This window comes from Syngnathus typhle, linkage group LG1 (genome assembly GCF_033458585.1).
Source record: "Syngnathus typhle isolate RoL2023-S1 ecotype Sweden linkage group LG1, RoL_Styp_1.0, whole genome shotgun sequence".
Lineage (NCBI taxonomy): Eukaryota > Metazoa > Chordata > Actinopteri > Syngnathiformes > Syngnathidae > Syngnathus > Syngnathus typhle.
This window is the reverse complement of record NC_083738.1, coordinates 9,295,513-9,321,794: the sequence shown is the minus strand read 5'-3', so window position 1 is coordinate 9,321,794 and position 26,282 is coordinate 9,295,513. Positions and strand designations below refer to the sequence as shown.

Here is a 26,282-nt window from a genome sequence, read left to right as displayed (position 1 = left end):
TGTACCTGCAATACATAAACTGTTTGCTCCATTATCAAAGATCCCTATTGATAATCTTGCTATTCTGTAAGCAACTAGTGGAGATGATTGTTTGTACGATGTTAATTTCCAATTTTGTTTGCTCATCATAGTCTAAGCTAAAGTGCCTGGGGTAATATAGGCTGTAATATAGGTTTCCATTTGTACGTGTGTGGTAATAGCTCAGAGACAGTACGCTTAAGAAGTCATCTCACACTTGACAGCCTTGACTGACATGCAAAGTAGCATCTGTGTAACCCCTCTGCCAAAATGTGGATCCTACTAATAATTATGAGGGCAACCATTAAAAAGAACAAAGAATCAAATTTAAATACAGACTACAGAGGTTAATTTAAATGTTTCAATTGAACATAGTACGTCTACATTTCCTACACCACCTATCGTATTCTGGGTTAAAGCTCAGGCTGATTATACTTGGACTGATGTTTTTATTGATGTGGTTTTGGGTGGTTTTAGTTTTGTCATGCATCGCCCCTGTCCCTTTTTATGTGTGGTTTGTCTGGTTGGGTTTTTGTCCACCTACTCTCGTCTGTGTCTGCCAATCACCTCCCTCAGCCACTCATGTCTTTTCCAGGTCTTCCTCATTGTCTCGTCAGTTTTTTTCCATTCTGTTTGGTATTTGTCTGATCATTGCTTCTATTTGTGTCCTTGTCTCATTATGTTGCCTGTTGTAGTGTGACCGATGGCAGTTTTGCTATATTACTTGACTTTGTCTCTTGCTTTTTGAACTTATGTTAATTGAGTACTTCTGATTCCATGTGTTTTGGTAGCGTTGGTTTGGGAGAAATAAATTGCTTTTGTTTTTGGATATAGCCTACACTCCTGCCTTGCACCCTGCTTTTGCGTCCCCAGCCACATTAAAATTTGATTTTGAGTGACACTGCCAGAGGGGTAATAACATGTAAAATATTGTGGTGGTTTTTGTTGGGAGTGGCGTATAAATGAATTGTTTCAAAAACCTTCGAAGTTTCTAATATGGTCATCTCAAGATGAGAAAGTCCAAAATCTCTGCAGTAGTACACTTCACCATCACCACCCCTACACTGCTTACCGTATACTGATCAGTGTTTGCGCAAAAAGTTAATTTATATTGAAGGATTGTACAGTACTCGTGCTAATTCTTGTCACTATAGTTACCCATTTTACTTCATTATTTGACTAAATGTGCTTCATTACTTGTCCTAATACAAGCTGAACCCATCCGTCTGTCTGTCCGTCCATCCGTCCATCATCTGTACCGCTTGTCCCCACAGGGGTCGCGGGTGTACTGGAGCCTATCCCAGCACTCATTGGGCGGTAGGCGGGGGACACCCTGAACTGGTTGCCAGCCAATTGCAGGGCACGCAGAGACAAACAACCATCTGCACACACACTCACACCTTTGGGCAATTTGGGATGTTCAATCAGCCTACCAAGCATGTTTTTGGGACGTGGGAGGAAACCGGAGGTCCCGGCGAAAACCCACGCAGGCACGAGGAGAACAAGCAAACTCCACAGAGAGAGGGCTGGAGGTGGAATTGAACCCGCACCCTCCTAACTGTGAGGCGGACCAGTACGCCACTGTCACGCTCACAAGCTCAACCATTTGATGATGCATGATGAAAAATATGAGAAGCAGATTTACTTTGTGTACTGTGATGTGATGTGATGTCTGGGAATGGTGATGTTGTGGATGGCGGCAGAAAAATACAATTAGTATAGAAGTGAAGTTGCCAGAACATGATTAAAACAATACCTGGATATGCAGTATAAATATGTATATTTAGACCGTGTGCGTGTGTCTGTGTGTGTGTTTCTTTCGGATATAGCCCGTGGATTGCTTGTAGCAACTTCAGTTGCAGCATCCCTGTGGATACATGTCTGTGTGTATGCCCGCTCTGCTCGGGCTCATTAGCTGCAGCAAAAGTAACACATGGCCTGGGGCACACACAGAAACATGGCACATTCTCTTTTTATCGCACACGCTTATAGACACGTGGATATGTGCACACACATTAACACTCACGCAGACAGAGAACACAAGCCTAATTTGTGAAAGAGTTTGACATTCTTATGCAGCACAATTGGTGCTTGACTTTTTAATGACAGGCAGAATGCATTTCTCTAAGCACATTAGTCTATCTATAATCTATAATAGATGAAATTATTTTTAAATCAATCTTGAGTCATACCAAAATATACACATCTATATCAAAACACATGACAAAAACTAATGCCAATGCACTGCAGACTGTAGTCTTAATGCCAATACGATGATTAAAAAAAAGTTCAATACTGGCCAAACATTTGCTGCTTACAGAGTTACAAGGATACTGGGGGATAAGGTAAGTCATATAATTAAAAAGGAAATCCTTTGATTAGATTTTTTTTTTTTTTTTTTTTTGTTACACCAATGAGTTCCATAAAACTAATGACATGTGCTTAACATGAACTGAACTACTCTTCGAGGTACTCTAACGAGTGAAGTTGAGCAGAAAGTGTTTAAGAGTTCATTATAGTCAAAGGCATTCAGACAATAATGAAACCGACGAAAATCCAAATAGCAACAGAAACTAATGGGGTACATGCAGACAGATGTGCAGTGGTTTATGCATGAACCAACAAATAGTGACACCTGCTGCCTTGTGAGGAATGTTTGTGTTGGTGACTGAAGTTCGCAGAGCACGCGGCATTGCAGATGTTTCAGATAATTACAGGCACTGTGGTTCCAGATTGCCTGATGGCGATTACGTGCACAATAACCTTGAAACACTCCTAGTTGTAAAAAGTGAATGTGATGTAACATTACTGAAAACAGAGTGTGTGTGTCCTACCTCAGGGCTGTCGTTCGGGCTTTGGGCTTGTCGGATACCTGTCAGCAAACGCAGACATGCATGTTAAAATGCTCTGCATGTTAATAGCATATCAATATTAGCATGCATAGATTTACCAAAGTGTAGAATGACTTTATGAAAGCTTGTAGCTGTGTACTAGAGGGCATGTTCTCCCACAATGTGATTGGGAAATAACTTGGGTTGCGGATCCGGGGGTTATCGCTACTGACGTATGCAGCTCATCAACAGCCTACTTTGAAGGAGCGTGTTTTTGCATTTTCTTTTTAATAAATCCAATACAAGCAATTTAATCCGTATACAGTTCTCATCACGGAATGCTTAGGAGACTGTGGAAACTGAGAGTTGACAAGCTTACCAAGCAACGCACAATACCCCCAGAAATCCATAACTCATGGCCCATTATTAGGATGATTTTCTTGTTTGTGATCAGCGCTTCCACCCATCAGCGTATGGAAATTCACGGTATTCACGGAAAAAGTCCACGGTGACTCATCATTTTGCCAATTAATGATATAACGTCGACGTCCAGCCGTCATTGTAATGTAATAGAGATACAGATGCAGGTGAGCAAAAATGGAACCTGAGGTGTGCCATCTCTGCCCTCCTTCCGTCCGCATGTCAGTACAAATCAGCCATGCCGGCCGGTGATAGTCATCACTCGCTGTCAGCGACTGTGAAATGACTCAAAACGTGCAATATGATGGTTTGCCATCAAGAGGCGCTACAGCCTCTGGAGCATGGAAAACAAAAGACGCTTAAGTCTAGGAGAGAATGGCACACACTGACAGATTTGTCAGGGTCATGCAATGATGTCAAGGTCACCCCACTCAGTGCGTACATTTCATGAATGTGCGTAAGTGGCACACTGAAGTTGAGGGGAGAATCTGCGTAGCTCAAAACATGCACAGCAACGCATCTTCTCTGACTTGAGCACATGAGAGAATGTCCCTAGGAGCTTCTGTGGGTGGTTGTGTGCGTGTGTGTGGGTTTCTGTGATTGAAACATTGACTTAAACACTTGTGTTGAAGTGATTTGCACACAAAGAAAAAACTTGAGCGGTTTGAAAGATGGATGAATGAATGATTGTCAAGTAATTGCTTTAAAAATAGACTCGAATTTACCAAGTGCAATCAGGTAAATTAATAATACAGTAATAGTACACGTAATTTGAGTGAAATAATCATCAAATGTTTCAGTTAAACTTTTCCTTCATAAAGCTAGATCATCTCCATTAGTCAATTTTGTACATGGCTGCTTCAATTACAATAACAAAACAAAATTAGTTGATTCAGTTTTACAATTTATTCATCTCCATTTGTTAATTAAAATAAATTCATATTTAGCCCCTTTTCTGTCTCTCAAGGAATGAGGTGATTAACGGCACCGGTGGTTTTGTGGTTTTGATAGCTTGAAGTTGAGCTACAGTCTTGAATAATAAAGCTTGTCAGCTCTGTGGCTCAGGGAGATTTGCAGGGTTCATGAAGAGGATCTGTGTGGGAATATATCCCGCAGGGCTTTAAAGAACAACACGGGCTGCAATTATTCACTTAATCCACTAAACATGGCTGTGGCATGGATGACAAGTCAGTCTATTGCAGATATTTGCTCTCAAGAGGCACAATTTCGTTATCGTTAATAGAAGATTGGAATCAAAATCCAATATATATGGATATTTGCGGGTGCAACCGCAGTGTAAATGCCTACGTTATATTTCCTAAACCCCATCAACGGACCTTACTATCTAAAAGAAAAAATCAATTACTAAAGTAGGAACACAATGAAAGAACTCAGAAATTGTAAATCTAAATTACAGCAAAAGGATAGACAAAAGTTCTGTAAACCATAACCAACCCTTTCATTGTGTATGTACCGCCACGGTGCAACACCACAACACCAGACTTGCGGTGAATGAAGCGTGCGATTGCTCCCCCATGGCAGGCTCACGACAAGTGGAAAATGTGGAAAATTCCAACAGGGGAATTGGTGGTTTCAGAGAGACAATGGAGATACTCGGGATATTTTTCTTGCCAATCAGCATCTTCAGCGATAAACAAACAAACAAACAAACAAACAAACAAACAAACAAATAAATAAAATAACATAAAATAAATAGATAGATAGATAGATAGATAGATAGATAGATAGATAGATAGATAGATAGATAGATAGATAGATAGATAGATAGATAGATAGATAGATAGATAGATAGATAGATAGATAGATAGATAGATAGATAGATAGATAGATAGATAGATAGATAGATAGATAGATAGATAGATAGATAGATAGATAGATAGATAGATAGATAGATAGATAGATAGATAGATAGATAGATAGATAGATAGATAGATAGATAGATAGATAGATAGATAGATAGATAGATAGATAGATAGATAGATAGATAGATAGATAGATAGATAGATAGATAGATACAGGTCCTTGAGTAATTTGAGTACCTCAGTTAAAAGAAATGCCTTTGACACCCGTTTGTTTCTATGTTTATTTTGTGTACACTGTTAGGGAAAAAAGTCAAACTAACTGCTGCAATGAGTATTCAACTATGCATGACAGATGAGAGAAGAGAATGCCAACGTCATAATAAATGTTAACCTGGTTAAGGTGCTGTATTTGAACATTATTTTCCAAGTTGGCCAGGGAAAGTATGGGAATCTCACCACTCCCATTCAGAGGGTTTGACACACGTCATCATATTTATGAATGGTATATGGCACCTACTGTGGTACCGCACATGTCTGCGGAGCGAAGAATCTGTCAGCACGTGCCAGGATAAAATTGACTAACATCGCGTTAGATTACGTGTGCCAAAACTCAAATATGGTGTGAAATGTTGAATACTTTCTGCTACCAATATGTCAGATGCGCTAGACCGCACCTTCAGACACCGGCACGCCTAGCATGGCGAAGAGAGATGAAACAAATCCCCAAGTAGACACAATGAGGCTCGGACGTGCCTGAAAATTCAGGGTTACTCCTTTGATTTGTTATTGCACTAAAGTTTAAAAAATCTTCTGCAGTCTTGCATCACCTGAAATGTTTTATGTGATTATCAAGGTGCATTTTTCCAGAAAATATACCTCAGAAATTAAATGCAATGCAACTCTAATAATTGCCCCATCTTTTCTTTTTGTCAAAATGACAGCTGTGAGGAAGGTAATCAAAACAAAGGGCTGGTGTTGGTCTCTGACTTAAGCAACAGTAGTGGTTGATATTTATTGCCTATGATCTACCAAGAAAAGGAACACCTTTTTGGAGGCCCAGCAAGTCATTTTTACAGGCTATTTGGACTTCAACCCAATGAACTCGTTGGTTACTCATGTTTGCTGTAGTATGAGCTGATCATCAAGCTTGGTTCGAGAATCCTTTATAAAGTTATCCCTCCTTCAAAATTAAACTAAAGACGCACTCATCTCCATTTCAAAATTCTTCTCAAGGTGCAAGTCTATATCATATTTACATTGGGTGGCATTGGCACACAAAATGCTTTTCTAATGGTGAAAAATATACTAAATACAAATCCAGCAAAAACTTGCATTTATTTTCTTCTAAAGAAAAAGACAACATCATACCTTCAAATGATAACACATCAAATGATAGTTTAATTCACAGACAGCCCGGCTTTTTACAGTGACATCAGCACTGAACCCAGGTTGACACAAAATCAGACCATTGGTCGAGCTGGTCCACCAAAACTGTAGACCACAAAAAACATTTTTAGGGACTATTTTCTTTCCAGTCCAATCCATCAATTTCTATAACACTTATCCTGTAATGGATCCTGGATGCCGCTCAATCGCAGGTTGACTCTGAATAGGTCATTGAAAAGTGAATGGATCCCACAGCAGTCGAATAAAAATAAACTATGTGACCCAAAGCACTACTGCAGCTAGCAAGTTAGTGCAAGTCAATGTAGTATCCAATGATTAATTTAAGCTGATATTGTTAAATCGTTGGTTCTCGTAGGAGCGGGAGGTGAATAAAGGGAATAGTACACACATTAAATGTTATGTGCGACTGTGTGCCACTAGGAAATATGTCATTGCTTGGAAGCAGACTAATTTCTTGCTAGTTCTAAAATGTAAACAAAAGCTTTATTGCTGCTCCAGTCATTAACTGTGCTACTTAACCATCAGAAACAGTGATAATATGGTTCATTTGAGCCATAGAACCAAAACAATGAGCTGAAAGGGATTTATCAGAAAAAGTGACCCCAAACCACCACATTACGTTAAACAACATGACCCTATGTGGGCTCTATGCCTAATTATTTTGCATATAAACTGAATGAATTATGATTATTATTACAGGGTAGCTTTGATGTGGAATTTGCCCGAGTCATGGACACTTTTACCAGCTGCAATTCACCTTTTATAGAAAGCCAGAGCGTTTTAGTGTGACCTTGCTTTGACCAAGGTGATTTGTCATCACAGAGAGAAATGTGCAGGCAGCTCGAGACAAAGGACATTCGTGCAGTGGTAGTAATTGGGTTGGTGTTTTTCTTTTAGCTTTTAAAGTCACCAGGAACATCTCTCTCCTTCCCTTCTTTTGCTCTGCTCACTCTCCTCTCCTTCTATCAACCCCTCTTTCCTCCGCTGCTTCTTTCAATTCCCTGCCCTCCTTCGTGTCTTTGCTCAGTGCAAAAACATATTCATCATACTCCTCTGCTGCCCTCACAGTGCCGCGCCACGGAATACTAATGACAGTGTGTCTGCGTGTGAGAGGCTGCCAACATTTGCACAACACACAAGCATCTGTGTTGATTATGAATGTATGTGTGTTGTGCTTTACTCCAGGCTATAAAAGCTTGATAATACACCATGCACTCATTTGCTATAAGCCTATTAAGTGCATGCACAGAAAAATGCCATTGGATTCATGTCAGCCTCTCTCTCACGTCTTAGCATCCTTCCCTCTCTTCATCTCCTCCTGTCTGCACTGTTATCGGTATGTCTGCTCCGTCTTTGTCTCTCCGGTTCTTCTTTTTACCTTCTATTCTGTTTATTCTTTCCATATCCATCTTGCACTGTCACGCTGCAGGCTTATAGCAATAGTTCAACAACTTTGGAGATATTCACTTTATTTCTCAGGGTGAGCCAGGAAGTGCTTTGCATATAATGTCGGTGGGTTATATGTGAAGCTGCAAAGTGGGAGGAGATCTATCAAACACCTCGAGTTCAGAAAATACAAATACCATTCAATCTTCCCAACAGCATTGACTCACGGCCTGATAAAACCTATGGTAGGCAACCTCCTGAGTTATATACATTGAGCCAAACTATTTTAACAAATGCGGCGCAAGAATGCTCATTAAAACTTCTTAAGTGCACTTGAGCTCCACTGTAATCAAGCATTTATAGATGACATGATTGGGAAGCCCCTTGCCACAAATCTATAATTAAAAGATCCACTTTCAACATGATTACAAAAAGTAAAACCACTAAATACAACCTGCCTGCATTTAGAATTATAGTCTCCATCATCCCATAATTATTCAATCAGTGTGAGGGTTAAAAGAGAACGAGAGGAATTGGTACAGTTTCATTAGCATTTCATGGACTCTGACAGAGGCTTGAGCCCCCCCCCCCCCCCCCCACTGGCGTCGCGAGTGCACAAAGATCATGATTAGCGCAGACGGAGCCTTTATGACACTTCTCATACATAATCAGCTTAATTTTTGTGTTACGGCAGGTTATTTTTGAATTAATGTGCAAGACCCTAAAATAACTCAACTAAAAATGACATTTATCACGACCTGTGTCAAAGAAGCCGGAGGTGTATTAATGGAGAGCGGAGGGAGAACATCCAGACTCCACAAATGAGCGCCTGAGCCTTTTATTTATCTGCATGAATACAAATCTGACTTTTTCTTTGACCCTCATCTTTTGACCCGTGTGCCTGGGTCAATTGCGACATTGTGTCCACTATGTCACTGTGTAAACACAACATATTAGAATTTGCACATTCAATCTTTATCACAAGAATTCACAATCTACCACTTGCGTTTTAATCCTTTTTAAGGTGCAAATGTAGTCTAACACGTTTTATAACTGTCATAACTTGACTTGTTAAAATGCACACAGATACATATACGTTGTCGAAACAAAAGTGATTCGTGATTTATTAAAGAATCCATCAGGGTAAGCACTACATTTTGTGCCTGTCCAAAACAATTCCTCCAACTTTGTGGTAACAATTTAGAAAAAGGTATTTTTCTGTCCAAGCATGACTTTGTCCCAGTGATGGCCATTAAGGCATGGTTGGTGGAATTTGGTGTGGAAGAATTTCAGAATCTGAACCCCATTAATAAATTTTATAATCAGAGATTATGGGCCAGGCCATCTTGTTTAACATCAGTGACCTCTGGATGAAAGGAGAGGAATCCAAGGGCATACTTGACACTGCGCAGCCAATACTCGTAAATGTTAGCGAATTAAAACGCTGATTGCAAAGGTATGCATGAGTCAACCGATGACATGAGAAAGGAAATTAAAATGAATTGTGGATGAATGCTTTCAGTTCAACTAATTAAACAGATGTTGAGACTGATGAACAAATCAGTCCCAAAGAAGAACTGGTCGTAATTGAATGAAAGACAAATGGCGTCAGGCCAAGATGACGGACAGTACCGATAAATGCCGACGAGGGACAACTCACCTGTTGCTCGGCCTCCTCCTCATCACTGCTGATCTTTAGGTCATCCTCCAGCATTCTGCGCAAACACAAAATAATATGTTTAATCGCAGCCCTGACCTCAGCATCTGCTCGAATGAGATGAAATACAGCGCACTGTTAACTGCCATTAACTTTACCAAGCTGTCCTAGCAAATGGAGTCATTGCATAAGCAAAGTAGCGCTGGCTTTTGTTAGGGAATGACGACGAGAACGGTGAATGAGGCATAGCGGTGCGGAAAAGCAACCAGATGTTGAGTTTGGAGGTAGAAGCCAGATTGTTTTTTCACCTGGAAACGTTCTGTGATGACAAGCGCTGACCTGCTGCCAAGAATTCTTTGGTAACAAGAGGGTATTCTGAGAGGAGAGACCCCACTGAATTCAAATTCATTTCTAATCGGTAGAAGTTGCTTTTACACTCCATTTGCAGGACCATAAATATATGAATGATAAAAACACAACATGTACTTGTGTTGGTGTGTTCGATGACCTCCCTGGTAGCAAATTATTCTGTATTTATGTGCTGTGCATTGGCAAGTTCCCATGTTTTATTGCTTTATATAAACCATCCACGCATGCTACTGTTATTTTAAGATAGCACTGCTATTGTTATGACAGGAGAATCCCCTAAAGGGGTTTTTACTGCTTCGCGAACTGCTCTCTTCACTGCTCTCCCCGCTAAAAAACACTCCCCGGTGTTGTGGTGTTTTCAGACGGGACCGCGCGAGTCGTGAATGAGTGAAGCGCAATGAGAAGCGCTTCACAGATAAGGGTGCAGTGCAGCACATAGGCGATGATAGATATATTTGGATGAATGAAAAATGGAGTCATACATTATTTCATAAGAAGGCACAGATGGCTAGCGAAAGATAAGGAGGTAAGACGGAGATGATAATGACGGAGGAAGTGGAAGGCGGGGACCCAGGAGAGTGAATGCTGGAAGAAGGATGGAAACAAGGAAAATGAAATAAAAGGCAGCATGAAGGAGCAAATGTAGAAAGAGCATATTACACTGTAGTTAACAACTGCCTGTTGAATGTGTGTGTGTGTTGGACTATTATTGGACTAACCATTCGCACTCACACCTAGGGGCAACATAAAAAAAAGACAAGGGTTATCAAAAAAATTATCTGGATGTAATCTTACTCATTTACAGGTGGAATTGGTTCATTGATCAAAGATAGAGTGAGATTTTAGTGCTTTACAGTGGTAAACTTATTTTTTACACGTTATCTGAATCACTTCTCCTGGCGAGGGTCGCGGGTCCGCTGGAGCCTATCCGAGCTGACTTGGACAGTAGATGGGGGACACCCTGAACTGGTGGCCAGCAAATCACAGACGTGTTTATAACTACATATAGCATATGACTTTTAAAACCCTCTCATTTATCATAACATTTAAGAGTCTTTCAATGATTTAAATGACCTACTTCCTCAAGTATACAAACCTTTGTAGTCGTTAGGTATATTAGAATCTAGGCTGTATGGTTAAGAAATGTTTTCTTATAGATTGTTTGATGAACTGAAAAAGCTGTCAAATGAATCCCTCACATGCACATGCATATAAAAAGGAAAACTTATTTTTGCTGCGCTAGAAGAAATATATTATGTGACATCCTTTTAGTGGTGATTCACAATTTTTTCCACCTTATCTTGCAAAAAATTGGAACAGTAATCAGCTTCTGATACTGTTACTATTCCAAAGATGAAGTTGGACATGTTCTGTTTGGTGGATTGAGTATAACATTAATTTTGTAAAACAAAATCATTATGCCTGTGTGTCATATTTACAGGCAGCAATCCCTGCCTTTCTAATCCCACCCAGCCATGAATCCTGCTGTGTTGCTATGCGAGTGAAGTGGAGTGGGCTGCAGCCTGAGATGTTGCAATATGCCCCCGGCTCACGTTAAATTAATGTAGCTGCACTTTCCCGCTCTAATCCACGTAATCTTTTCCCCCCTCTCCTACCAGCTCTGAATTTCATCCAAGAGTCAAACTTAATTTTACCTTGAGGGAAACATAACATTGGGTCCGAAATTGTGTTTGTGTGTGTGCGTGTGTGTGTCTAGCAAGATATGGCATACTTACGACTTTTGTGGTGCACTTGGTGGTTTCACAGCTGACTTGCTGGCTGATACAGTACATCGCTCTGTAACACAATAAAGGTTATTATAAGCATTCAACGTTTGTTTGTTTGTTTTGCTCGGTGATATGTGTTTGACAAATAACCAGACTTGTGTCATTTTCTATGCCTATCACAATGGTAAAGATGCCAATTCACTATTTAGGTGCATGTTTGTTTTGCATCTCTAAAAGAAATGAAAAAAAATAAAATAATAATAATAATGAAATGAGAATAGGATGAATAGAAAAATGAATGAAGAAAGCAAAAAAATTCCAGATATTATCTAATGTTTATCCCAAGAACTATTTTTAGAATAACTGCCATGATTTTCAAAGAACAAAATAAAAATGTATTCTTTCCACTAGTTGATATCCGTAGTGAATTTACTCCCTAGTGTTTCTTTTCTTTATTGTGTAATTTCTTCTTCTTTCTGGTTATTGCTTTTGCCAGCTACTTTTGTTCCCCCAGGTTACAACAAAACATTTCCTTTGCTGACTGTGGCATCCACATGAGTCAATTCCCTTCTTCCGTGCCTCAGAGACATAGTTTGTTGTGACTCACAGACAAAATCTGCTATTTTGTGTATCAATACTTGGTTCTCAACAAATACTTGATTTAGAGAAGCGAGGATCATGACAGGTTAATCAAATATCAATCTGTTGTCTTTTCTGCCCTAAACAATGTATCTTTTGTTGTGCTTTAAGTTTGCCAGATTATTGTAGACCTGCATTGCATCATACTGACACATTTCCCACCATGTGATGTAATGCACTTCTTACATCATTGCTACCTGCAATAGATATTGTTAAAATAATGTTTCCCTGACAATGTCAATTAAAACAGTTTTCTCTGCATCCATCCATCCATCCATCCATCCATCCATCCATCCATCCATCCATCCATCCATCCATCCATCCATCCATCCATCCATCCATCCATCCATCCGTGTCAATCAATGAATCCCTCCATTTGAACATTTCTTCACTAGTTTAACATAGCACTTTGTAACATATTTATTCCGGTACTGCCTTTTCAGATTAACACCAGTGAATGTGGATGATCCCCGCAGCTAGCATGGTAACTTTGATTAGGGGAGACTTACTCTGGGTGTTGTAGCTCGAGGTCACATGCTGCGACTCCTAGGGTGAGAGAAAATGGATGAAAGCAGCGGCCAATGTGTTCAAGGAATGAACCATCAAAGGTTATTATTGATATCACAGTATTAAATATATTTCAGTCCACTCATTTAGATCTCGCTACATCAAAATGCAGCTGTAGTAACAGTGCTTTTGATATTTCTCCACAAAAGAAAGGCATGTATTTTACAGAGCAGGTGGTTCTTCTTGTGTATTATAACGTATTGTATATTGTTCTTTACACAGCTCCATGGCAGACTTAAACCTGTGGCCTGATCGTGTCAAGCAAGAACATATATTAGCCGTTAATCTACCTTCATGCAGTGAGCCCAAACCTTTACTGAGCCAAGGTATCTATTTTACAATAGAAAAATATCACACCATACCATCAAACAAAAATGAGACAAAAACATGAAATTATTGTCTTAATGTCAATGTATTCGCAAATTGTAATTCAGGCCTCTTTAATTTACAAAAGCCTGACACACTCACAGGAAGCCGTGGTTTATACTGTTGTATAAATAATAACATGTACCTTACTAACCTTGCTTGGAATGGGGAACTTTGTTTGATCAGCTTTTCCAGGAGTGTGAATGGCTGTGAGAGGGGGTGGCCAGGAGTGAGTCATCTCCTATATTTAAATACATATAAGCAAACAGAAACAAACACACATTATTAAGGGCACTTGACAATTACAAATAATCCAGTTTACTCTTGTGGTCCAAGCAAACCAGAGCTATAACTCTTTATGAATTGAGTGAAAACAATTATGAAGACAATTTTTGATGTGAGGGATTTATTTGTGCACTTGGATGTAGGGGAGCAGAGTTAGCATTCATTTATGGTTTTGTAGACTCACACGCATCCAAGTGAACTGTGTTATAACTCGCAATATAAAGTGAGAAGTGGATTGGGAGTTGGCAGCACACTCGGGGATCTGAGCATGAACTAAGTGCAGAGTGTTCCGTGTCCAAACTAAAAGCTGACTTCAGCTGGTTGCATTAAAAGCTAAACGGCAGCACTGCAGCAGCATTGTGATTTAATTGCTAATCACGCAGTCTCTCTCAGTTCAATTCCAGCTTCAATATGTGGGAGTTTCAATTAGTTAACGGAATAATCATCTGATGTATGCCTGCCTTTGTGTTTGAACGTGTGTGTGAATGTGTGTGCGTTAGTTTTGCAATACCATTCAGTCTCCGAGGCATAACAGTGTAAAGGAAGTTGAGTCCTACAGTATGTTGAAAAATTGGCTCACGTAGCAAAGTAAAATGTAATTTAATTCTTTCTACCAAAATATCTCATCTGTAATTGAACATTTACAGCCATGTTATGTGGCGTTGCTCTACTTTCATGGGCTGGAATGTTTTGTGTTGCACACTCTCTCTGTTGGTCGCCTACTACCGGATAATGAATGATCTTTGTACTTGTTGTGCATATTGGATGTGTCTTTTGTTAACCTACATTTACTGTATTTCTACTTAAATTGTTACATCAACCTGCTAAAGAACTACAGATGGATCCTATCCACTGGCTATACATGTAAATCCTTTTTTATATAAATAAAATACAATATACGTAACTCATTGCAGTCCATTACTCAGCTAGACGGTGACTCAAGGAACACCGATTTTGTTTTCGGAAGTAGTTATCGTATCGTACTTTGATTAAAACATCTGCCACACACAGGTCACCGTGCGAAGGGTCTCTACAAGATGATTGACGTCACAGCTTCATCATCAAGACTCTTCTCAGCGATGTGGATGACTCATTGGATGAGTCATGGTTATACCAGAGTATTTGTATGTGGGTGGGCTGTAATGTTTAATCGATTTACCCAGGGACTTCATAGCATACACCGTGCCAGTGTAGTACGCACGTGTGTGACTGCAAGTCCGATGTCGCTTGTGTTTCTGAAATGTGCATGCTCGAAGAATGGCTAAGTTTTAACAGACAGCAGTCCTGATTATGCATGTATGTGTATTTTAATAATGTCTATTAGCCTCTATAAATGTTAATGTGAGTGATTACCTCAGTGAGTCACAAATCCTCCCTCGCTCCCTCATGCACACACAGACCTGTATATCAAAGTGATTTCGTCTCATTGTCATTTAGTTAAGGATTATTGGGGTTTATATGATTACAATATCTCCAATCAGTACAGATATATCTGTATCTTAGGATGGCAATGATCATTCATTCATTCATTCATTCATTCATTCATTCATTCATTCATTCATTCATTCATTCATTCATTCATTCATTCAGACAGACAGACAGACAGACAGACAGCTTATCCTCACTATATTATTATTATTATTATTATTATTATTATTATTATTATTATTATTATTATTATTATTATTATTATTATTATTATTATTATTATTATTATTATTATTATTACCGTTTTTTCCATGTATAATGCGCCCCTATGTATAATACGCACCCTAAAAATGGCATGTCGATGCTGGAAAAAAGCCTGTACCCATGTATAATACGCACCCAAATTTTGACTCCTACTTAAGTCCGTAAACGTAAAATTATTTCAGAAAAAAGATCATCTTTGGGAACAACCGCATGTTATTCTGCCGGTCAGTATCACTGCGCATGCGCTAGCAAACTCGATAGCGAAGAAATGTTTCGGATTTGTGTAGTGTACATTGTGACAGCAAACGAGCAGGTGATCGAGCAAGCGTCTGATACGAGAGCATTGTATTCGTATGGAGCGTGGAAAAAACGGTATTATTATTATTATTATTATTATTATTATTATTATTATTATTATGACCGCAATGGATAATCAAAATGGCCGTAGAATACTTGTGCTTTTCCACACAAGTACAAAGGTAAGTACAAAGGTATTCCTCTCATTACTTCTGTGGATTTTGTATGTGGAATAGATGTATGCAACAACGCCCAGTTGATGATTGGGCCAGGGTGCATGCCTGTCACAAGCCCGAAGTCAGCTGGGTTAGCCATACTTCATGATGGGCATGTTGCAAAATAAGAGCATGCAGAAGTTCATCAAATAATCTCTTTTTTTAAGCAACACTTAGATTTTATATATCAAGTACATTGACCAAAACTGGTAAATATATGTTTCAGAGTGTCGTTGTGGTTGCAAGCATCCATTTGAGCGGTGACACCCTGGAACGACCAGAAAGACCCAGCTCAACCCTAATTAGGACGAGCATTTAGAAAATAAATGGTTAACACCCACATCAACGTTTGCATCTGACCTATTGCCGTGTTGTGACAGAAAAGGGAAAACAGCTGCGGTCATCTGCTTTGACGTGCCACACTTTACATTTTGAACTTGCTGATCTTTCCATTTGACACGGTTTCAAAGTACAGATTGAATTTATCGAATTCAATCTGTAGTTTTAAGCGCACCCATTTTATTGACCTAAGGCTCCTCATGCGCCTCACAGGTCGCGATCTGTCACACAGGCAGTTGACCAGCTTATTGATTTGTGAGAAGGGGAGATGAATGACAGAGGGCAGGGAGCGATGAACAGGCCCACAAAGAGAGCATCACAAGAGGCAGGATGGAGACAATCATGGGTGAGCCATAAGTTATCACATTATCTCATGTGCTGTCTTGACGACCTTTGCAACTATCTTGCTTGGTGCTGTGATGACTCGACTCTCACCTCACTTTGGGAAAAAGCAACCAACCAAACAGAAATTTCAAAAGGGGGTTGAGAGTTTGTGATTAAATTATCTCATTACATGTAGATGAGAAACTAGGGTAGAAGGAATGTGATATTTCTGCATGACGTGACTGGAGAATTGTCCAAACGCTGGTTCATTGTTAACCGAACAGAACTCCCATTACATGCATTTATCTTCTCTCCATTCAGTCCTTCCTGGCTATAATCGGTCTACTTCCAGAGAGAACAAATTTGCAAGCAAACTTAAAACAGCTGATGAGCCTGGCAATGACTGTGCTTGTGTACGTGTGTACGAGTGCAACATACCCGCAAAATCTCTTCGACACAACCGGAGTCATTTGGAAGGTTGACCTGTAGAAAACAAATGGAAGACAAAGAAACTGTCACTTTTAAGACAAAACATTAGTGACAACATAACACTGTGTGTTACACGCGCTTGAGGAATGCCATTCCAAACACCCATTCATATTTTCCATATTGCTTCACGGGGCTTTAATGTTTACGGTATTTAGAATTAACTCACTCCTTGATCACTTTGAATTAATGATTCCAATTCCCTCAATTCTTCATTGTTTTCATGTTGTCTTTTCCATAAAGGTTTCTGGCAGTTCAGTGGAGGTAAACGAAACTGATTCTTAATTGAATGTAGAAGAAAGAATCTTATAACATCATCAAAATGAAATGATACATGCAATTAACAGCCAAAAGAAACATAGACTGTGCTTTTCAGTCCATGTTTTCCATGTCAGAGACAATAGTATTAAACAGATTTTGTGAATACCAGGTACGGTTCCCAAAAGGACTACAGATACGCTATTGATTTGGAAAGGTAGCACAACTGACCAAATGCTCGAGTTTTAGTTGTGATCAAAACAAAATCCAAGTAAACAATGAAATGTCTCCTATAAAAATGAAAGCATAAGCCAAACAAATGGCTTTCTTGGAGCAGCTACTCTTTGCTGTGTCAGTTCAGCCAAAGTGCATGTTGTACTTCTTCCATTATTGGAAACAAATCATTATTGTCTCTGCTGGATACGCACACTGCATTGTTAACTAAACGTACCCCACACAAGTATAAATGCCACTGCCAAATGAGTGTTTCCAAAAAGCATTTGAAAACAAAATAAAACAGTATGATGGACTAGTTCCTGGCTTGGTTCTCCCTGACAGGCTCAATAAAAAAAGGAGTGAGGGGATAAAGGAGCAGCTGGAGGGGAAGAGCGCAAATCCCTCCATAACCATAACCTCTGTCGCACAACATCACTAACTGCACCAACACGAGCATCAGGAAACATTTAGTGCCCGCGATAATGACCATGACATCATCCTCATTCTGAATTACAGCTAATAAAACTACAAGGGACACTGGCATGTGTTATGTAACAAAAAATGACTTGACCATTAAAAGTGAAAAAACATATTGCCAATCTCTCTTCAATAATAGGGCACGAGCACTTATAGCAATGGGTAACCAGGTGATTCTAGAGGGATAGACTCACTACTTAGAAAGCAGTATGTTAGTCTGAAAACAAATAACAGTTTATAAAGAGTAAGGTTTCAAAGAATTAATGAATTATTTACATGTCATTCTTAACTACAGCATTATACTAACATGATTAGAGTTTAGCAAGAGAAATCCTCAATGTAAAATTGGTTCAGTCAAGAAGACTTGAGGAAAAAGCATCGCTGTGGTGTCACGATTTGAGTCACATGACATGACTTGAGTCAAACACGAGTCCAAAATTTTAGGGCTTGCGATTTATAAAAGACTCAGCTTGACTTTGACTTGGTAGTAAGCAGACTTGATTTGACTTAGAACAGAACAACACTTGGCTACATGCACCTCCAGACAGGCTGGCATACAAAATGTATTGCAATAAAAGACACAACAGCCTCCAGGCTCTGTGAATAGCAGCCAGCCTGTAATACATTTGAATGGATATGTGAGCGTTGCAGTGTGTGTTTATGAGTGGGTTTGTAACTTGAGATGAGAAATGGTTGCAGTATAAGGCTGAAATATTTTTTTTTTTTGAAAAAACCCCCAGAAATGAAGTCTCTGCTGGAAAAGAAGCAGAGAAAGGATGACAAGAACAAGAGAGAAGAGTAAGAAGTGAGTTGGGTGGAAAATATAACCAAGGCAATTACTGAAGCAGAAATCCTTTTCTGTCTGAAATAGCTTCTTAGATGATAGACGTCTGTACACATGAACACACCAACAATAGGTCTCTCGCCCTCTCACTACTTTTCGCACACGTACACGCATGCACTCACGCACGCAATCATTTTATCACAGGAATAAAGCCAAAATATTGGAGGAATAATTGTGAAATCAAAATACAAAAATTACGAAACAGTCAAGTTTTGCTTGCCAGTTTTAGCCCTGAAAAAGGACTACTCATAGTGAAGTCACCTCTTTGTGAGAATCTGAAATGTTTTTTTTATTTAGTGATATCAGAATGGTGGGCTAGTGATTAGCATGTCTCACTGTTCTGAGGTTTGGGCTTTGAATCTTGGCTCCGAGCTTCTTGTGTTTTCAGTTTTCAGGGTCTCTCCATGCTTGCCGAGGTTTTCTCCAGCTACATTAAAGAAGATGCATTTTAGGTTGACTCAAATCTCTAGATTGTCCATAGGTGGACATGTGAATTGGCTCGTGATCAATCGGGGTGTTTCCCTGATTCCTCCCCCAAAGTCATCAGGGATAGGCTCCGACTTGCAACGCTTGTTAGGATAAGTACTTTGGGAAATGGATTGATCTGGCATACCTTGTACTGGTCGCCAGTAAACTGACGGCTACATAGACAAATACAAACAAAAGATTTCTTTGGCCTCGGCGTAAAAAAGGGTGTAACCTCTTTATTGTGCCAGTGTATGTCTAGTCTAGTATGTCTGGGGTTGTGTTGCGCTCATCTGGATACGCCAGTACAACATTACTTTGATATAGTAAGTAATTACATCTCAATTTGATTTCTGTGATGCACTTTATTTTGGAATCATCCAGTCCTCCCTCAAGCTTCTCCAGCTGGTCCAAAATGCTGTTGCGTGCTCGTAGGAGGGAGAACAGTAACTCCAATTCTGGCCTCCCTGTATGTTTTAAATTTCACTTGAAGATTCTTTTTCTTTTTAGATGGTCTGCACAACTCCACCTCTACGTACATGCCCGGTGCCTCGGATCAGTGGGCCACATGCTATGGAGGTCCCGAGAACTAAGCGGAGCCTCAGAATGGATCAAGATTTTCTGTTGCTCATTTTGGATTGATGTTTCCAGAAGCAAGCCCCCTCTCTGTCCATCTTTAAAACACGTTTTTACGAAACGGCTTTTGACTCACCGTGACACTTGGATTTTTATTTAATGCAGGAAGAAAGGGCTCATGAGTTACTATAGGTAAACATTAGATCACAAAGCCTCTCTAACACTATCAGCAGCAACCTCTCGTACCAATGCCAAAGGTTTACCCCGGACATACTTTTAATCTCTCTGGGTTAAAACTCCGTGACTGGGACTGGTAGAATCAAGCCATCGCTAGCCAATGGATTTTTCTGATGGGAGGGGTTCCCGACCTTGCTTCCCCTGCTGCATCCACTAAGAATCAAGGTATAAAAAATGATAATACAATGATTATTATTACTTTATTACTACAACAGCACATATCATTGATTTTGCCAAACCAAATTAAACATTGAGGTAAAAAAAAAACCCACTTTATTTTCGCTTCCACTGGAGCCATACTGTCAGCTAATTGTGATTACAAATAAAATGAACAAAGATACTTGGAATGTTTAACTGATGGAGACAATGCTGTTTGTGCAAAGTGAAAAACGAAAAGTAACAAAATTATAGCTGTTATTTTCTGGTGTAAATATTTATAAATATTTATATGTATAATATTATAAATATAAATATATATTTGTGATGTGTCTCAAATATTATATACTTTATTGTCTGTCACGTCATTCTAAAATGGTAATATTTAATCCCCCATTTGTCATATAAATCTGAGATTTCATATTACTCATTTATTCAAGTGATTAGACCCATTCCATGGTGTCTTGTTTCTTTTGTAATGCAGTCAATTATAGTCATGCGTACTAGAAAAAAACAACTTTCTTTTGTGTCTGTGTTGAGAGAGGCTGAGCAAAGAATAAATGGCATAAGTCAAATGATCAGGAGAAGAGGAAAAAAAAACCGAGGCAAAATTTAATGCATGCAAACATTTCTTCCTTGCGTATCCTTGGAGAACTGTGAACTCACCCGCTCCACTTCCTGTTACATCTCAAAGTAACTTCACGGGATTTCTATTCAGGCGCTGACAAGGAAAAGGCTCATATTGCTTCAGTGATTACATCAAGAAAGAGAACACTGTCAACGGTGGGAGAGGTCAAAGTGTGACACACAGACAAACTTGCCACAATGTCATGGAAACAAAAAGGGTGCCGTCAAAGTGAAACTGTCAGTCATACAGTTGGTGCTATTGAAGTTTTTGAAGACTGGGGTCCGCCGGGTTTGGAAAATCTTCAAGGATATTTTTTGTTCACAGACTATTTGTTTATTCAGTTTCATGTGCTCCTGTTATCATCCATATTTCAGCTGTTTACAGAGCTGCACTGACCGCCATCACTGGGATTACCAGCATGTGAGATAGATCAAAAGCTTGACTCATGGTGTGTATGTGAGTGTGTGTGTGTGTCTTTGTGACTGTATGTGTATGCATTCATGTGTGTGAGCAAGCAAGTGAGCATGTTTGTGTTATCTGAGGATGTCTGCATGAACTGGTGTGTCTAAAATCCTGCAGACTGTCCTGGAAAAACCCTCTCTGACAGCCTTTTTGCACATCTATACTGTCATATTCTCTAAAACAGTCATTTTTAAATGTCTGGTACCAAATAATTTTCATTTTCATTATCATTCGGCCCATTTTCACAACATTTTAGGAGACTTGTGGAATTTCAACAATGCAAACATTCCACCATTCCATAGAATTCAAGTAAATGACAGGTTCAAACTCCCTCTTTTTTTCCCATTCCAATTTCAAACAATGTCCAAACCTAATTGAATACTGTAAATTAGACAATTTCCTTCTGGTTATATGGGGATGGCTAATAACTGTGGGCAGGGGAGTCCAAACTCCTGTCTCCCTAGCCACGTCATCCAGCTTTTCCGGGGGAATCCCAATATTTTCCCAGTCTAGCCAGGAGTCTCTCCAACATGTCCTGGGTCTCCTCCTGGTGGGACATACCTTACAAGGACTGGTACTAGAGCTCAGGCTATGTGTGGAGGTGAGTCCGACCATATTTATTTGGAACTTTTCAACCTCACATACCAGCTTGGGCTCCTTCCCTGCCAGAGAGGTGATATTCCACATCCCTACAGACAGCTTCTGTAGGCGAGGATCAGACTGCCAAGCTTCCTGCCTCGAGCCACCACCCAGTGACCATTTTGGCCCCTCTCACACGTGGCGAGCCCATGGGTGCAGGCCTGGTCACCAAGAGCCATTAAGCCCATACCTCCAGGTGCTTTGTATGGTTCCTCACCTAGGACCTGTTTGCCATGGTCAACCCTGCTAGGCGGATAGCCAAGGCAACTTAGCTCCTTGGATCAGTGTCACAGAAAAACACCACCACAAAAAGATGAATGGCTCATGGAGGTCATCCACATGTAAGTGTTTTTTGTTTTTTTATTACCACTGCAGCTTACAGTCAACCACTTCCATGAATCATTTAGCATTTCATTTCAACCAGGTTTATACATTCATCACTCACGTTATGGCAAGGCTATGAATGATTTGTGGCTGAATGTGACATATCCAAAACCACACAGACACTGACATCCACTGAATGAATTCTACTTTCTCAGAGTACTGTGCACCAAATTTCTCCCCTCCTTTCTCCTTTCATTTCATTTGTTTTTCTCTTACCTACTTCCTGCCACCCCACTCATTTATTTAGCTTTCTCTCTCCCTCCATTCTCTCTTGTCCTTCATCTTGCTTTTCCCTTTCCAAGCTGCAAAGAGGCAGATAAGCGGTTGAGGTACCATCCAATTAAATGTAGACATTGAAACATTGCTTCAAATAAGTCTGTCATTTTAGCCCTGTACTGATTGGAATTGATCTACTATATGCAAGCACTAGAGCGTAGGCAAAGTATTGTGTGTATGCGTGAGCGCTAATGTGTAAGTCTGCGCTAAAAGAAAAAAGAGTTCATTTTAAGTTCAGAGCGAGTTCCATGTGTGGTTATTTTAGTGCGTTGGTATAATACAGCTCTTTTTCTATCATTCAAACCTCCAGCTGTACTATAGTGTTCAGATATACCTTTTGCTTATTTTGACATATAAGATCAATAAATCAAAACCTGGGCAACAGTTGACTTTCTTTCTTCATTCGTTACAACTTTAGATGTTCAAAACACAATGCTAGCCTGTTTCACAACTGTTTAGGGGCCCAAACTGTTAAAAATGGCTTGTTCTCTTTGGTGATGTAATGTAATTGGCTCAACAAGCATTTTTTGTTTTCCTGAAAAGTGATGGGTTTGGGGATGAGAACGTTCCACCTGGCAGCAGCCATAGAATTTAATATGTGCATATCCGGCACTTGTCCTTTATTGGAATCATCTTGTCAATACGTTCAATGAGAAAAATCCTGAAAATCTGAAAAGGACTTTTAAAGGAAGCATTTTGCAGAAAATTACCTTTTTCATTTCTTGCAAATATTTCTCTCTCTGGAGAGATATTATACAAGCAAGTATATCTTTTGTTAGGTAACTAGTTCAAACTGAAAAACAAGTGTACTTTGACAGTTCGCTATTTAAAGTACTGCTAAAGCGCACTCAATGCTGTCTCGGTGGCCACTTCTGTGCGCCTCACAGTTCGGACTCACTTCAATATATAACAAGTGGCCTCCACGGAGTGCTGCCCTTAGTCGTCATGGCGACAAAAGACATGCTCGCCATTGGCCCCACATCACAGTGTGCAGGTTGAACTGTGGGGTCATTTGCATGGGGCAGGCCTGACCATTAGAACAGGCTAATCTGAGTAAAAAAAGAAGGTGACAAATGCTTTTTAATTATTGATTCTTGGGGCATTTTAACAAATGCATGTCATACACATTATTATGATGCTAAAACTGGTTTTATTTAGTTTCAAAAAGGAAATATTATTTGTGTCCTTAAAGTGTGATTTTAATTATTCAATCGGAAAGCGGTCTCATGAATTCTTGATCTAATCCTCAACATTAGTTGGCTGTTAAATGCATATGAGCAAAGAAGCGAGGAGGACAAAGTGAAGAGAAGATGTGATCAATGCCATTGGACCATATAATTGCACCAAGATTGGACTGAGGTTGAATACATTAATTAGCCTTGTTTTGTGGTGAATAACAGCCCAGAACAAGTTAACTACACCATATAATTCAGTCTGTTTAAATGTGACCCCAACAAACGTATACATTTATCGTGTTGAAGTTATTTTGCTTTGCTTACCACTCCAGAGTGAATCATTTGTATTATGGATCAGAATCAGAAAGAGAAAATGAATGAAAGAGCCTGTTCTACTTTCCATTATAATTGCCCTCAAACTGCTGCTGTTGTGTTTTTGTCTGTAGCTAAAAAAAAGGAAAAAAATAATCCATTCAAATAGTCACTCTATACACGTTTCCTGCTATGTATTTTTGTACCTGCTGACTGCTGCTATAGCACCTGAAATTTTCCTCTGTGTATCCGAGCTTTCGGTTGCATTTACCCCAAAGTGCTTCTTAGGTAATTCAAGATGGCAAATTGTCCATTGCTTTAAGTGGAAAAAATAAGTGCTGACACTTGTCAGAAATGTAGCTTATTTGCCACCACACAGGGAATGAGTACTGACTTAGAAATGACTCTGTGGCATGCTTAGGCGTACTAGTAACCATCCATTCAGTTGTCTCTGCGTTTGATTCCCAGTTTTGCTATTAATGAGGTGCAAAATAGAAATGTTGACCCACACACTGTGATGTGAAACCGCTTATTATTATTAAAGCAGTGCTTTATAAGGCTGTCCACAAAGCCCACTGGACTTCAGTTCAATTACAGTCATTGTCTTAAAAGATTCATGTCAGCTGTACCTCAGAAATGATGCTAAGGAACATGGCAGTGATGTTAAGTGAAAAATATCAATGCTGCCTTTATTCAACTTCAGCTCAAATTTCATCACATAATGATCAAACAAAACCTTTAAGTCATTCAAAACCTTCTAGTCAAGTACGGACATCCCTTTCAATTCACTAACATGAGCATGAACGTTTTCTGTAGTTTCACAAAGGTGCCTCTATTTTTGGTTGGCATAAAAAAGAAAAGCAGTATAAAGGACACATGCAGAAAGCATCCCGATGGCATTGAAATTGAGAGCAGTGAATAGGCAATGACTGACAGATTAGTGTTTGTGTGTGCACAGCAACATTCAAGCTGAGTATATATGATTTACTCTGTTGGCAGGAAAATACGACGTATTTTTTTTTGTTCTGTTAGCAGAACTTGCGTTCGTGTGTGGTCTCTCTGTGTGTGGTTCTCAGCATGATGCCTTTTTACCAACTAAATAAGTGCTTCTTGAAAGGGGGACAGCGGGTGGGTGATGAAGGGTCGTCAGCAATACAACAGGACACCGGTTAGTGTTTGTTTATTCACTCACATTCATCAACTCTGACTTCAAATAGTTCTCACTGCAACACAGGGTGCATTTCAATCAATTATTAGAAAATAATTTATTCACCATGGACTTAACATATGTGGGTGCATGCATACGTGTGTGCGTGTAACAGTAGCCAAGTGCAGTTGTATAGATGAGGTAAGGATCAGTGGTTATTTCTTTTTGAAGAAATTCTCCAACAAGGATCACATATTTCATTTGTAGGTTTGGATATGACTTATTGTACATGTGCGATTATAATCAATTATCAAAGTATATAATCAAAGTAGGAGACTTGCATAATGTTTCCAGATAATATGAAATTATCCCCCCCCATTTTTTGTTTTTAAAGAAAACCGAAACTTATGGGGCTTTTCTCACGTGATTTCCAATGCTCCATTATGTATGTAGATAGATTTTATGGAGATATTGCATTCTAGTCTGTATCCTTACAATTGCAAGGTGCCCTTGAGCAAGGCATCGAAAGCCTCAGTCTCAACTCAAGGGCGGAGTCACAGTTGGATGTAACTCTTAAATTGATTTCCGCTGCCAAGTGAAACAAATCGGATACGTGCCACGGAAGCGTAACGAAAAACATAATACGGTATCATCAGTTATTCAGTCCTTTTTCAAATGTGGATAAAAATCCAATACTTATTGAATAGCTGCCGTGTGAGTGCAGCAAGAACAGATTGGCTATAATCATTCAATGAAAAACGGACATTATCATTCATTAGAATCACTGACCCTTTTAACGTGAATCAAAAAACGTAGTCCTCCTTGATATTGCGTTACAGAAACAAAGTAAAATGGTTAAAACAAGCACTCAACATCTGTAGGTGTGCGAGCAGTAGTGTCAGATGTGCTAGCAAAGCACTCAGGCAGGACACTGGCAATAAGCTCAGAGCTGTGAGGACAGCGGGACTTCACATGTGCGCTGGGGGAGTGTTTAAATTGAAACCCAAAGCGCTAATGTTGTACTTTATACATAGACATTATCACAGGACCACAAAATGGGAATGAGCTCGTCACACATTCTCACATTTCTTTTCCGAATCGCTTGAACCGCTGGAGCAGTTTGTTTGTTCAATCTGCCATCATCTGCACCTCCCAAAATATCCAATGTGGGTTGTAAAAAGT

General features: G+C 39.5%; 1 protein-coding gene across 4 annotated transcripts in view; it reads right to left on the bottom strand.

Annotated features, from left to right (window-relative positions):
- Nucleotides 1-26,282, bottom strand: part of aff2 (AF4/FMR2 family, member 2) — a 113,909-nt gene that overhangs the window by 28,221 nt on the left and 59,406 nt on the right. For all 4 annotated transcript variants that reach the window (XM_061287507.1, XM_061287525.1, XM_061287516.1 and 1 more), the window contains exons 5-10: nt 16,801-16,845; nt 13,365-13,451; nt 12,787-12,823; nt 11,648-11,708; nt 9,546-9,600; nt 2,853-2,890 (exon numbers count right to left, since the gene is read on the bottom strand). In XM_061287507.1, coding sequence (XP_061143491.1) covers nt 2,853-2,890; nt 9,546-9,600; nt 11,648-11,708; nt 12,787-12,823; nt 13,365-13,451; nt 16,801-16,845 — 323 coding nt within the window. The remainder of the gene's footprint in view (nt 1-2,852; nt 2,891-9,545; nt 9,601-11,647; nt 11,709-12,786; nt 12,824-13,364; nt 13,452-16,800; nt 16,846-26,282) is intronic.